The sequence below is a fragment of the Bubalus bubalis genome, chromosome X (assembly GCF_019923935.1).
Source record: "Bubalus bubalis isolate 160015118507 breed Murrah chromosome X, NDDB_SH_1, whole genome shotgun sequence".
Classification (NCBI taxonomy): domain Eukaryota; kingdom Metazoa; phylum Chordata; class Mammalia; order Artiodactyla; family Bovidae; genus Bubalus; species Bubalus bubalis.
Window position 1 is genome coordinate 100,864,932 of NC_059181.1, and position 13,832 is coordinate 100,878,763.

At 37.0% G+C, this 13,832-nt stretch overlaps 2 protein-coding genes across 5 annotated transcripts in view; one reads left to right on the plus strand and one right to left on the minus strand.

The window, feature by feature from the left end:
* Nucleotides 1-11,726, minus strand: part of FAM133A (family with sequence similarity 133 member A) — a 67,486-nt gene extending 55,760 nt beyond the window's left edge. Inside the window, exons 1-2 of one of the 4 annotated variants that reach the window (XM_006078929.4) lie at nucleotides 11,343-11,726; nucleotides 10,493-10,562 (exon numbers count right to left, since the gene is read on the minus strand). The gene's annotated coding sequence lies outside the window, so the exon portion shown is untranslated. The other 3 variants (XM_006078928.4, XM_006078930.4, XM_006078927.4) reach the window with 3 other exon arrangements.
* Nucleotides 11,648-13,419, plus strand: NAP1L3 (nucleosome assembly protein 1 like 3). The gene is given in 4 exon segments (XM_006080991.1): nucleotides 11,648-11,884; nucleotides 12,007-12,401; nucleotides 12,403-12,442; nucleotides 12,445-13,419. Coding segments are annotated over 4 exon segments (1,647 nt in total).
* The last annotated feature ends 413 nt before the right edge of the window (nucleotides 13,420-13,832 follow it).

Genomic DNA, 13,832 nt, shown 5'->3' on the forward strand with positions numbered 1-13,832 from the left:
AAGGCAGAGAAATACTCAGCAGGTAAAGGAAAAGGATAAATGCCCACCAAACCAAACAAAAGAGGAGGAGATAGGGAGTCTACCTGAAAAAGAATTCCAAATAATGATAGTAAAAATGATCCAAAATCTTGAAAACAAAATGGAGTTACAGATAAATAGCCTGGAGACAAGGATTGAGAAGATGCAAGAAATACTTAACAAGGACCTAGAAGAAACAAAAAAGAGTCAATATATAATGAATAATGCAATAAATGAGATCAAAAACACTCTGGAGGGAACCAACAGTAGAATAACGTAGGCAGAAGATAGGCCAAGTGAGGTGGAAGATAGAATGGTGGAAATAAATGAAGCAGAGAGGAAAAAAGAAAAAATAATTAAAAGAAATGAGGACAACCTCAGAGACCTCTGGGACAATTTTAAATGGTCCAACATTCAAATCATAGGAGACCCAGAAAAAGAAGACAAAAAAAAAAAAAAAAAAAAGCCATGAGAAAATACTTGAGGAGATAATAGTTGAAAACTTCCCTAAAATGGCGAAGGAAATAGTCACTCAAGTCCAAGAAAACCAGAGAGTCCCAAACAGGATAAACCCAAGGTGAAACACCCCAGACACATATTAATGAAATTAACAAAGATCAAACACAAAGAACAAATATTAAAAGCAGCAAGGGAAAAAACAACAAATAACACACAAGGGGATTCCCACAAGGATAACAGCTGATCTTTCAACAGAAACTCTTCAGGCCAGGAGGGAATTGCAGGACATATTTAAAGTGATGAAAGAGAAAAACCTACAACCAAGATTACTGTACCCAGCAAAGATCTCATTCAAATATGAAGGAGAAATCTAAAGCTTTACAGACAAGCAAAAGCTGAGACAATTCAGCACCACCAAACCAACAAATGCTAAAGGATCTTCTCTAGACAGGAAACACAGGAAGGGTGTATAAACTCGAACCCAAAACAACAAAGTTAATAGCAATGGGAACTCACTTATCAATAATTACCTTAAATGTAAATGGGTTGAATGCCCCAACCAAAAGACAAAGACTGGCTGAATAGATAGAAAAAAAAAGACCCCTATATATGTTGCCTACAAGAGAACCACCTCAAAAGAAGGGACACATACAGACTGAAAGTGAAGGGCTGGAAAAAGATATTCCTCACAAATAGAGACCAAAGGAAAGCAGGAACAGCAATACTCATATCAGATAAAATAGACATTAAAATAAAGGCAGTGAAAGAGACAAAGAAGGACGCTAGGTAAGGATCAAAGGATCAATCCAAGAAGAAGATATAACAATCATAAATATATATGCACCCAACATAGGAGCCCCACAATATGTAAGTCAAAAGCTAACAAGCATGAAAGGGGAAATTAACAATAACACAGTAATAGTGGTAGACTTTAATACCACACTCACACCTATGGATAGATCAACTGAACAGAAAATTAAAAAGGAAAAACAAACTTTAAATGATACAATAAACCAGTTAGACCTAATTGATACCTATATAACATTTCACCCCAAAACAATGAATTTCAACTTGTTCTCAAGTGCACATGGAATCTTCTCCAGGATAGATCACATCCTGGGCCATAAATCTAGCCTTGCTGCTGCTAAGTCACTTCAGTCGTGTCCGACTCTGTGCAACCCCATAGACAGAAGCCCACCAGGCTCCCCTGTCCCTGGGATTCTCCAGGCAAGAACACTGGAGTGGATTGCCATTTCCTTCTCCAATGCATGAAAGTGAAAAGGCAAAGTGAAGTCGCTCAGTCATGTCTGACTCTTAGCGACCTCATGGACTGCAGCCTACCAGGCTCCTCTGTCCATGGGATTTTCCAGGCAAGAGTACTGGAGTGGGGTGCCATTGCCTTCTCCGATATATAGGTCTTTTGTTTCTTTAGGTAGATATATTCCTAAGTATTTTATTCTTTTCATTGCAATGGTGAATGGAATTGTTTCCTTAATTTCTCTTTCTGTTTTCTCATTTTTAGTGTATAGGAATGCAAAGGATTTCTGTGTGTTAATTTTATATCCTGAAACTTTACTATATTCATTGATTAGCTCTAGTAATTTTCTGGTGAAGTCTTTAGGGTTTTATATGTAGAGGATCATGTCATCTGCAAACAGTGAGGGTTATACTTCTTTTCTTTTTTTTTAAAATTTTTTTAAATTTTATTTTATTTTTAAACTTTACACAATTGTATTAGTTTTGCCAAATATCAAAATGAATCCACCACAGGTATACATGTGTTCCCCATCCTGAACCCTCCTCCCTCCTCCCTCCCCATACCATCCCTCTGGGTCGTCCCAGTGCACTAGCGCCAAGCATCCACTATCGTGCATCGAACCTGGACTGGCAACTCGTTTCATACATGATATTTTACATGTTTCAATGCCATTCTCCCAAATCTTCCCACCCTCTCCGTCTCCCACAGAGTCCATAAGAATGTATTCCTTTTATTTCTTTTTCTGCTCTGATTGCTATGGCCACAACTTCCAAAACTATGTTGAATAGTAATGGTGAGAGTGAGAACCCTTGTCTTGTTCCTGACTTTAGGGGAAATGCTTTCAATTTTTCACCATTGAGGATAATGTTTGCTGTGGGATTGTCATATATAGCTTTTATTATGTTGAGGTATGTTCCTTCTATGCCTGCTTTCTGGAGAGTTTTTGTCATAAATGGATGTTGAATTTTGTCAACAGCTTTCTCTGCATCTATTGAGATAACCATATGGTTTTTGTTTTTCAATTTGTTAATGTGGTGTATTACATTGATTGATTTTTGGATATTGAAGAATCCTTGCATCTCTGGGATAAAGCCCCTTGGTCATGCTGTATCATATTTTTAATATGTTGTTGGATTCTGTTTGCTAGAATTTTGTTAAGGATTTTTGCATCTATGTTCACCAATGATATTGGCCTGTAGTTTTCTTTTTTTGTGGCATCTTTGTCTGGTTTTGCTATTAGGGTCCTGGTGACCTCATAGAATGAGTTTGGAAGTTTATCTTCCTCTGCAATTTTCTGGAAGAGTTTGAGTAAGATAGGAGTTAAAAAAATAAAAAAAATGAAATCATTCCAAGCATCTTTTCTGACCACAATGCAGTAAGATTAGATGTCAATTACAGGATAGAAACTATTAAAAACTCCAACATATGGAGGCTGAACAACATGCTTCTGAATAATCAACAAATTACAGAAGAAATCAAAAAAGAAATCAAAATATGCATAGAAATGAATGAAAATGAAAACACAACAACCCAAAACCTATAGGACACTGTAAAAGTAGTGCTAAGGGAAAGGTTCATAACAATACATGCTTACCTCTAGAAACAAGAAAAAAGTCAAATAAATAACCTAACTCTACACCAAAGCAACTAGAAAAGGAAGAAATGAAGAACCCCAGGGTTAGTAGAAGGAAATAAATGTTAAAAATTAGGGCAGAAATAAATGTAAAAGAAACAAAAGAGACCAGAGTAAAAACCAAAAAAGCTAAAAGCTGGTTCTTTAAGAAGATAAATAAAATTGACAAACCATTAGCCATAGTAATCAAGAAACAAAGGGAGAAGAATCATATCAACAAAATTAGAAATGAAAATGGAGAAATCACAACAGACAACACAGAAATTCGAAGGATCATAAGATACTACTATCAGCAACTATATGCCACTAAAATGGACAATTTCAAAGAAATGGACAAATTCTTGGAAAAGTATAACTTTCCAAAACTAAACCAGGAGGAAATAGAAAATCTTAACAGACCATTTACAAGCATGGAAATCAAAACTGTAATCAGAAATATTCCAGCAAACAAAAGCCCAGGACCAAATGGCTTCACAGCTGAATTCCACCAAAAATTTAGAGAAAAGCTAACTCCTATCTTACTCAAACTCTTCCAGAAAATTGCAGAGGAAAATAAACTTCCAAACTCATTCTATGAGGTCACCAGGACCCTAATAGCAAAACCAGACAAAGATGCCACAAAAAAAGAAAACTACAGGCCAATATCATTGGTGAACATAGATGCAAAAATCCTTAACAAAATTCTAGCAAACAGAATCCAACAACATATTAAAAATATGATACAGCATGACCAAGGGGCTTTATCCCAGAGATGCAAGGATTCTTCAATATCCAAAAATCAATCAATGTAATACACCACATTAACAAATTGAAAAACAAAAACCATATGGTTATCTCAATAGATGCAGAGAAAGCCGTTGACAAAATTCAACATCCATTTATGACAAAAACTCTCCAGAAAGCAGGCATAGAAGGAACATACCTCAACATAATAAAAGCTATATATGACAATCCCACAGCAAACATTATCCTCAATGGTGAAAAATTGAAAGCATTTCCCCTAAAGTCAGGAACAAGACAAGGGTTCTCACTCTCACCATTACTATTCAACATAGTTTTGGAAGTTGTGGCCACAGCAATCAGAGCAGAAAAAGAAATAAAAGGAATACAGATTTGAAAAGAAGTATAACCCTTACTGTTTGCAGACGACATGATCCTCTACATATAAAACCCTAAAGACTTCACCAGAAAATTACTAGAGCTAATCAATGAATATAGTAAAGTTTCAGGATATAAAATTAACACACAGAAATCCTTTGCATTCCTATACACTAAAAATGAGAAAACAGAAAGAGAAATTAAGGAAACAATTCCATTCACCATTGCAATGAAAAGAATAAAATACTTAGGAATATATCTACCTAAAGAAACAAAAGACCTATATATAAAAAACTATAAAACACTGATGAAAGAAACCAAAGATGACACAAATAGATGGAGAAATATATCATGTTCAAAATGGAGAAAAGACAATGTCATAACAAGTGGTGCTGGGAAAACTGGTCAACCACTTGTGAAAGAATGAAACTAGAACATTCTCTAATACCATACACAAAAACAAAGTCAAAATCGATTAAAGATCTAAATGTAAGATCAGAGTCCATAAAACTCCTAGAGGAAAACACAGGCAAAACACTCTCTGACATAAATCAGAGCAGGATCCTCTATGACCCACCTTCCAGAGTAGTGGAAATAAAAGCAAAAATAAACACATGGGACCTAATAAAACTTAAAAACTTTTTCACAACGAGGGAAAGTATAAGCAAGGTGAAAAAACAGCCTTCAGAATGGGAAAAAATAATAGCAAATGAAGCAACTCACAAAGAATTAATCTCAAAAATATACAAGCAACACCTGCATCTCAATTCCAGAAAAATAACCGACCCAATTAAAAAATGGGCCAAAGAAATAAACAGACATTCCTCCAAAGAAGACATACAGATGGCTAGTAAACACATGAAAAGATGCTCAACATCACTCATTATCAGAGAAATAGCAATCAAAACCACAATGAGGTACCATTTTACCCCAGTCACAATGGCTGTTATCAAAAAGTTGACAAAAAATAAATGCTGGAGAGGGTGTGGAGAAAAGGGAACCCTCTTACACTGTTGGTGGGAATGCAAACTAGTACAGCCACTATGGAGAACAGTGTGGAGAATCCTTAAAAAACTGGAAATAGAACTGCCATATGACCCAGCAAACCCACTGCTGGGCATACACACCGAGCAAACCAGAATTGAAAGAGACACATGTACCCCAATGTTCATCGCAGCACTGTTTATAATAGCCAGGACATGGAAGCAACCTAGATATCCATCAGCATAAGAATGGATAAAAAAGCTGTGGTACATATACACAATGGAATATTACTCAGCCATTAAAAATAATACATTTGAATCAGTTCTAATGAGGTGCATGAAACTGGAGCCTATTATACAGAGTGAAGTAAGCCAGAAAGAAAAACACCAATACAGTATACTAACACATATATATGGAATTTAGAAAAATGGCAACAATAACCCTAGATGTGAAACAGCAAAAGAGACACAGATGTATAGAACAGTGTTTTGGACTCTGTAGGAGAAGGTGAGGGTGGGATGATTTAAGAGAATAGCACTGAAACATGTATATTATCATATATGAAACAGATCGCCAGTCCAGGTTTGATGCAGGAGACATGTGCTCAGGGCTGGTGCACTGGGACGACCCAGAGGGATGGGATGGGGAGGGATATGGGAGGGGGATACATGATGGGAAATACATGTACACCCATGGTTGATTCATGTCAATGTATGACAAAACAACTACAATATAGTAAAGTAATTAGCCTCCAATTAAAATAAATAAATTTTAAAAATTAGCAAACTGAACATTTTACATATGATTGTATCTCTTTTATAGTCCCTTGAACAACTCTGAGGATAGGGGTGCTGATCCTCTGTGCAGTCAAAAATCTTGTGTATAGCTTTAGAGTGTGCCATAGTATCCACAGCTTTGCATCCTGGGATTCAACTAACTGTGGCTTGTATAGTACTGTGATATTTATTGAAAAATATGCATGGGTCCATGCAGCTCAAAACTGTTGTTGCAGGGTCAACTGTACTTCAGTAAAATTGTTTTAAAAAGAACTAATTTTTTTACTCAGAAAAAATCTGTCTAGAAGAACTAAAAAAAAAAACAGTAAGTCCAAAAACAAATGAATTTGCAATGCTTCGCTTCTTAAACATCTACAACAGAAGATAATGCTAGAGCAGTTTTCATTGTGTATTGTGTATTGTGTTTGTGTGGCAGGGGTGGTGGGTAGGATTGTGTATATTATCATAACAGGGAAGGTATAAACAGATGTCCAAGAGTCATGTTCAACCTGAAATAGATTCTGTGTTAACCATCTCATGTAGAACTATGAACATTTAACCCAGCAAAAGAATATCATATAACAATGGAACAGAGATCATATTACTATACAAGTAACAACTATTTCTGTTTTATTGACTATGCCAAAGCCTTTGACTCTGTGGATCACAATAAACTGGAAAATTCTTCAAGAGATGGGAATACCAGACCACCTGACCTGCCTCTTGAGAAACCCATATGCAGGTCAGGAAGCAACAGTTAGAACTGGACATGGAACAACAGACTAGTTCCAAAAAGGAAAAGGAGTATGTCAAGGCTGTATATTGTCACTTATATTTAACACTGCTTATTTAACTTATATGCAGAGTACATCATGAGAAATGCTAGGCTGGAAGAAGCACAAGCTGGAATCAAGATTGCCGGGAGAAATATCAAAAACCTCATATATGAAGATGACAACACCCTTATGGCAGAAAGTGAAGAGGAACTAAAAAAGCCTCTTGATGAAACTTAAAGAGGAGAGTGAAAAAGTTGGCTTTAAGCTCAACATTCAGAAAACAAAGATCATGGCATCTGGTCCCATCACTTCATGGGAAATAGATGGGGAAACAGTGTCAGACTTTATTTTTTGGGGCTCCAAAATCACTGCAGATGGTGACTGCTGCCACGAAATTAAAAGACACTTGCTCCTTCAAAGGAAAGTTATGACCAACCTAGATAGCATATTGAAAAGCAGAGATATTACTTTGGCAACAAAGGTCCGTCTAGTCAAGGCTACGGTTTATCCAGTGGTCTTGTATGGATGTGAGAGTTGGACTGTGAAGAAAGCTGAGTGCCAAAGAATTGATGCTTTTGAACTGTGGTGTTGGAGAAGACTCTTGAGAGTCCTTTGGACTGCAAGGAGATCCAATCAGTCCATCCTAAAAGAGATCAGTCCTGGGTTTTCTTTGGAAGGACTGATGCTAAAGCTGAAACTCCAGTACTTTGGACACCTCATGTGAAGAGTTGACTCATTGGAAAAGACTCTGATGCTGGCAGGGATTGGGGCCAGGAGGAGAAGGGGACGACAGAGGATTAGATGGCTGGATGGCTTCACCAACTCAATGGACATGAGTTTGAGTGAACACCAGGAGTTGGTGATGGACAGGGAGGCCTGGCGTGCTTCAATTCATGGGGTCACAAAGAGTTGGACATGACTGAGTGACTGAACTGAACTGAACTGAATTTACAGATAGCCTTACGAAGAAAAATAGCATACTATATACTAGCACTAATACTTAAAATAGAAAAAAAATATGGTATTATACATAAATTAAATTCATTATATGAATACAATATTTATTTTCTTTTAAGGACCTGCCATTATAAAATTAACTAGTAGACAAAAAAAGCTACAGAAATGTGTGTCTTGAGATACCTAAAGTAGTGCATGCACATCAAAAATAGACCATTGTTAGAAAAAGGCACCTAAAATCTATGGCTTGGTGTGTGGGGGGGTACTTCCAATCATAAACCAGCATAGCTCATTAATATATTATCTTTGTATGAGGTTTTTTCACAAGCATTTTTTCTCTTTTTACTCTCCCTGTTCCATTCCAAATTTTTCTGTATCGGCATGAGTGATTAAGAAACTAATGCTTGAAAAGCATGTAAACAATGCTCTAAGTAGGTAATTTTAGAATGAAAGCTGTGGTTGAGCCATATTTGTCCAATATCATAAATTAGAAGAGAGGTATTTTCTAAAAGAGTCACAGTTGTCTTAAATCAAGGCCAAAATTATTTCACCATTAGGATTTCAACCACTGATTAGTTTTTTCTCAATTCAGCATAAAAACAAAGGAAATGAATAAGCAATTCCCAAGTGGACGATAAACATATGAAAAGACATTCAATTTTACCACTAATCAAAGAAATACAAATGCATAATAATAAGAAATTAACTTAGAGATGTTTATTAAAATGTGAATGGTGACTATCAGCATGTTTTGAGTTATTTTAAATTTATTTTTTGGAATTCAACATACTGACTTTCTTCAATCCATATTATTTCTAGAAAATATAAAGTTATTTTAAAACCTGCCTCCTTAGTTATTTACAGATAAATTATGGAGATTGGATCAGGCTTTCCTGGTGGCTCAGATAGTAAAGAATCTGCCCACAGTACAGGAGACCTAGGTTTGATCCCTGGGTGGGGAAGATCCTCTGGAGAAGGTAATGGCTACCCACTCCAGTATTCTTGCCTGGAGAATTCCATGGACAGGAGACCCTGGCACACTACAGTCCATGGGGTCACAAAGAGTCAGACATGACTGAGCACCTAACACTTTAACTAACTTTATGGAGAATGGATCAGAAAACAGAATTCAGAAATAGAACCAAATGATTTAGTTAATACAGTAAAGGTGGCACTTCAAATAAGTGTGAGATAGAAAGATTATCAAATAATAAAAAATTAACTAGCTAATAAAAATACATTAAAAAGTCTGAATCCCAAACTCATTGCTCACTTCAAAATAATAATTCTTGTTGGTACAAAACTTAACATGTATATTAAACCATTAAAGTACTATAAAATATAAGTTCCTTCATTAACAAAATATGTCCATCATTTTAATGGAAAATAATAATTTGTAGAACAATATTTACAGCATAGCTTCATTGATTTACATCATTGTTTCCATAGTATATATTTTAATTAAAATTATAAAAATGAAAGGATATGCACACAGTAAGTTTTAGTCAGCATTATATCATCATCCTCTACCACATGTGCCTAGCAAATGGCAGGCACAAAAATATAATAGTTGCATGACTAAATAAATGAACTGATGCATTGTTGGTGTAATTGCAAATTGTGATAATTTTTTCTGGAGAGAAGTTTTGCACTGTGTATCAAAGAGTAAAATGAAGAGGCAGTTTATTTCAGGACTCTCATTTCTAGGAATTCATCATATGGCTAATTTTTAAAAGTGCATAGAGTAGGTATCCGAGATAACTATTTTGTAACAGGAAAAATATGTGTACTAGTAGAGAGGTAGTATAAGTAGCTGCAGTACAATAGGAATCTGGTTAAATTAAGGGAAATATTTCCATGGAATATGCATCTATTTAAAAATGAGATGTTCAACCATTTACTGTGAAAGTATGGTCACAATTAATTGATAAATGAGCAGATTACAAAACACAATATGATGTCACATAGATAAAACATCATATGTAAATGCATTTGTATATATTTACAAAGAAAATTCTGGAAGAAAATGCATCAAAAGTCTAACAATGGTAATCATTTGATTAAGATTGTGTTTGTATTATCATTGAAATTCTCTATGCTGTATTTTTCCTTACAATGCTTACATACTTTGACAATCAGGAATAAATAATAACAGTAAATTCATTTACAAAATAGAAATAAAAGTGTTTCCTAACTTTTAAAAAATACAACTAAATAAGCACAAATTTTGTAATAAAAAGGAAAGATAAGGATTAATCTAACTTTAATACTTTTCCTCATTTGAAATGAATAATTCATTCATATTTTATATTTTAATTTGTTACTTGTAGCCTATGAGCAAGTATAGAAAAGTGAATGTGATTATTTAGGTTATTTTCTACATTAGTATTCCAAATCACCTCTGTGGATTTTTCTGCTTCCATGGAACTAACAATATATCTTCCAATTAAAAGACTACATCTTGTGAATTTTTATTCAAATATAGATAGGTAATTCTTGTCATTCATAAAAATGGGCTAAATATGTTCCTTACCTTTCAATGAAAAGTAAACACTGGTCTTTTTGGTTATACCAAGGGAGTCGTTCTGTTGCAGAAAAGAATCCTGTAAATAAAAATAACATATACCTGTTTTTAAACTTCATTTTGCAAAAATTTATTCATCTATTACTGGACCTGTAAATCATACTTCAGTATGGCTAGAATTTTACAATGTTAGAAGGAAACTGGTGGCAGATGACATTGTAAAGTACACCCAGACAGAGGATGCAGTTTCATCAGCACAGATTCCCCCTCCCATCCTGCTATTCGTGAAATTAAAAGCTGCTGCACTTAAGTATAGAACAAATCATCTGCTTTTAAATAATACTACCTAACATTTGAATGCCCGACTACAAGGTTGTTAAAAGCATGGAGAAGGACTACGTGGCAAATCACCAGCAAGGATGGGGTCTATTATATGTCAGCTTAAAAAGAGAAATACAGTAAAAATTGTGTAACTGACTCACGGTAACATGGGTTCGCAAACATTGTAGACGGATATAAACCAGGCTTGCCAAACATCACAGACAGCACTTATTAAAGCTGCTACGTGGAATTCAATATGCCTGCTTTCTAGCCCCTCCCCACTTCGCCAATAAACGACTCCCCCTTTTTCCCCAGTGTAAAACTACATGCTCTTAAGACATTCAGATAAAAGAAAGAGAATTAAAAAAAAAAAATCCATAATCATACTATCCAATGACGCCATTTGGAGCATTTTCTTCCAATTTTTTAAAAACAGCTTTTTGTCACGAGGCCCCTGACAAACCAAACGGAAATTAAGGATAAGCGGATGAGAGGATACTCCTCTTCCTTTGTTAGGAACCATGACTAGCATTTTTACCTCATATCTAAGCTTTTTTTTTTTTTTTTTTAATTATAAATCGATAGAACTTTAAGGGGAAAAAAACGTCTTCAGTGGTGTCTGCCTCAGCAACCAAGGAGCGACTGGAAAGGGAGGCGGAGCCTAGAGGCGGTGATGTGCTTGCGCACTTATTGGGCTGAGGCATTGTCAATCAAGGTCAATCAAGTTTGTCCAGCAAATGAGGTGCAAGCTAAAGGCACACTGGGAACTAAATGAACTGGAGGTCTGACTGCGAGGGGAGGGGGCTCAAGAGGTAAGCAGTGAAGAGATCTCCGGCTCTCGCAATGCGACATTCAGCTGCGTCACACCTCAGTCCGTCGCAGCTGCAGCTCAGAGAGGCCTTCATTGCTTCCACCACTTTCGCCCAGGCCTCCGCTGCCGCTGCCACCTCTGGTGTAATCACCTCGGCCCAGCCACGCCCCGCCCAGCGCTCCTGCTGCCTTCACCGCTGCCACCTCCTCAGCCCCGGCTTCCACCGCCACCACCCAAGCATCCGTGAGTCATTTTCTACCCATCTCTGGGCACGCGGTAGTGACCACCCTAAGAGGTTTGCAGACTTGCAGAATGGCAGAAGCGGATCCTAACAGGGTCTCGGAACCTGCCGCCCAGGGGTGGATGGAGAGATGGTAGCTATCTCGTCTAGCGATCTGGGGACGAATCTGACAGCAGCAGTTCTAGCAGCAGCAGTAGTTGCAGAAGCAGCAGTGGCCGCAGCCCCTTCTATAGAAGTATAAGTGTACCTGGGCCCTCCAGAAGTGTGCGGTGGGCTCCGTCAGGTAGAAGTTTCTTGGATCAGCTGCCTCGGGCAGTTAGAAATCGTGTGCAGGCTCTCAGAAATATTCAAGACAAATGTGACAAGGTAGACGCCCTATTCTTAAAGGCAATTCACGATCTCGAACGAAAATATGCCGAACTCAATAGGCCTATGTACAACCGGCGATTTCAAATCATCAACGCAGAATATGAGCCCACGGAAGAAGAATGTGAATGGAATTTGGAGGATGAGGTGTTCAGCAGCGATGAAGAGATGCAGGAAGACTAGTGAGATGCCTGCTTTAGAGGGTGAGGAAGAAGAGGATGACCTGGAAGCAAAACTGAGGTCAAGGGTGAAGAATATGTAACACCAAAAGAAAATTCCGAAGCGAATACTGAAGAAAAAGCAGAATCCAAAGATGCTCTTGAGGCCAGGCCTGAAGTAAAAGATCCAAAAGAAGCCCTCCAGACAAAGGCAGAAGATAAAGGGCAGATTAAAGCAGCAGAGGCTAAGGCGAGGACTCCAGGAAAAGAGGCACCAAAAAGAGTTCCTGAGGTCACGCCTAAAGAAAGAGCTCTTAAAAGAGCTCGCAAAGGAGAGCCTAAAAGAGAAGATCCTAAAGGCATTCCCGACTATTGACTGGCTGTGTTCAAGAATGTTGACAAGCTGGGGCCCATGATTCAGAAGTATGATGAGCCCATTCTGAACTTCCTGTCTGATGTTAGCCTGACGTTTTCAAAACCCATTAGGCCTGTAAGTTACACATTTGAATTTTGCTTTCTACCCAATCCATACTTCAAGAATGAGGTGCTAACCAAGAGATATATAATAAAGTCAAAGCCAGATAGCAATGATCCCTTCTTCTCTTGGGGCTGGGAAATCCAAGATTGCAAAGGCTGTACGATAGATTGGAGAAGAGGAAAGGATGTCACAGTGACAACCACCCAAAGTCACACAGCAGCTACTGGACAAGTTGAAACCCAGCCAAGAGTGGTTCCTAATGCAGAATTCTTCAATATCTTTAGCCCTCCTGAGATTCCTACTATCGGAAAGCTTGAACCACAAGAAGATGCAATCCTTGATGAAGATTTTGAAATTGGTCAAACTTTACATGATAACGTCATCCTGAAATCAATCTATTACTATACAGGAGAAGTCAACGGTACCTATGATTTTGGTAAAGATTATGGAAACAGGAAATAACAAAAATATAAGAGGCTGCATGAAAGAATTTTCAGGAATCTCAAATTTCAAGCAGAAGTGAAACAGGTTTATATAGCCTTGAAAAAACCTGCCCTGTAATCTCAACACTAGTATTCCTCATAGTCTTGAGTTTTTGTACTTTCTTGGTAGCCTAAAATATTGTCTTAAATTGTCTTAAATCTCAGTTTATTCTATCTAGCCTGTTGTTGTGTAATATTCTTCAAAACATGTAACTTGCTGTCAGTTATCTAAAGCATGTTGTTTGGTGCTACAAAGTTTTAATTTTTGTGAATTTTTTTGTTGTGTTCCTATTACAATATAGCTGTGAAAACTGTCAGAATTGTTAACTAAGACAATATTTTCTTGAAATAAAGCAAAGTTCCTGAAATATCAATGCAAGTGTTTTTTTCCCAGACCGGAAGACTAAGGCTTTAAACCTGCTTTGTACTAGCTGTTCCTTCATTTGCTACAGAAATACAATATTATACTATCTTGAACAGCACATTGTGGAA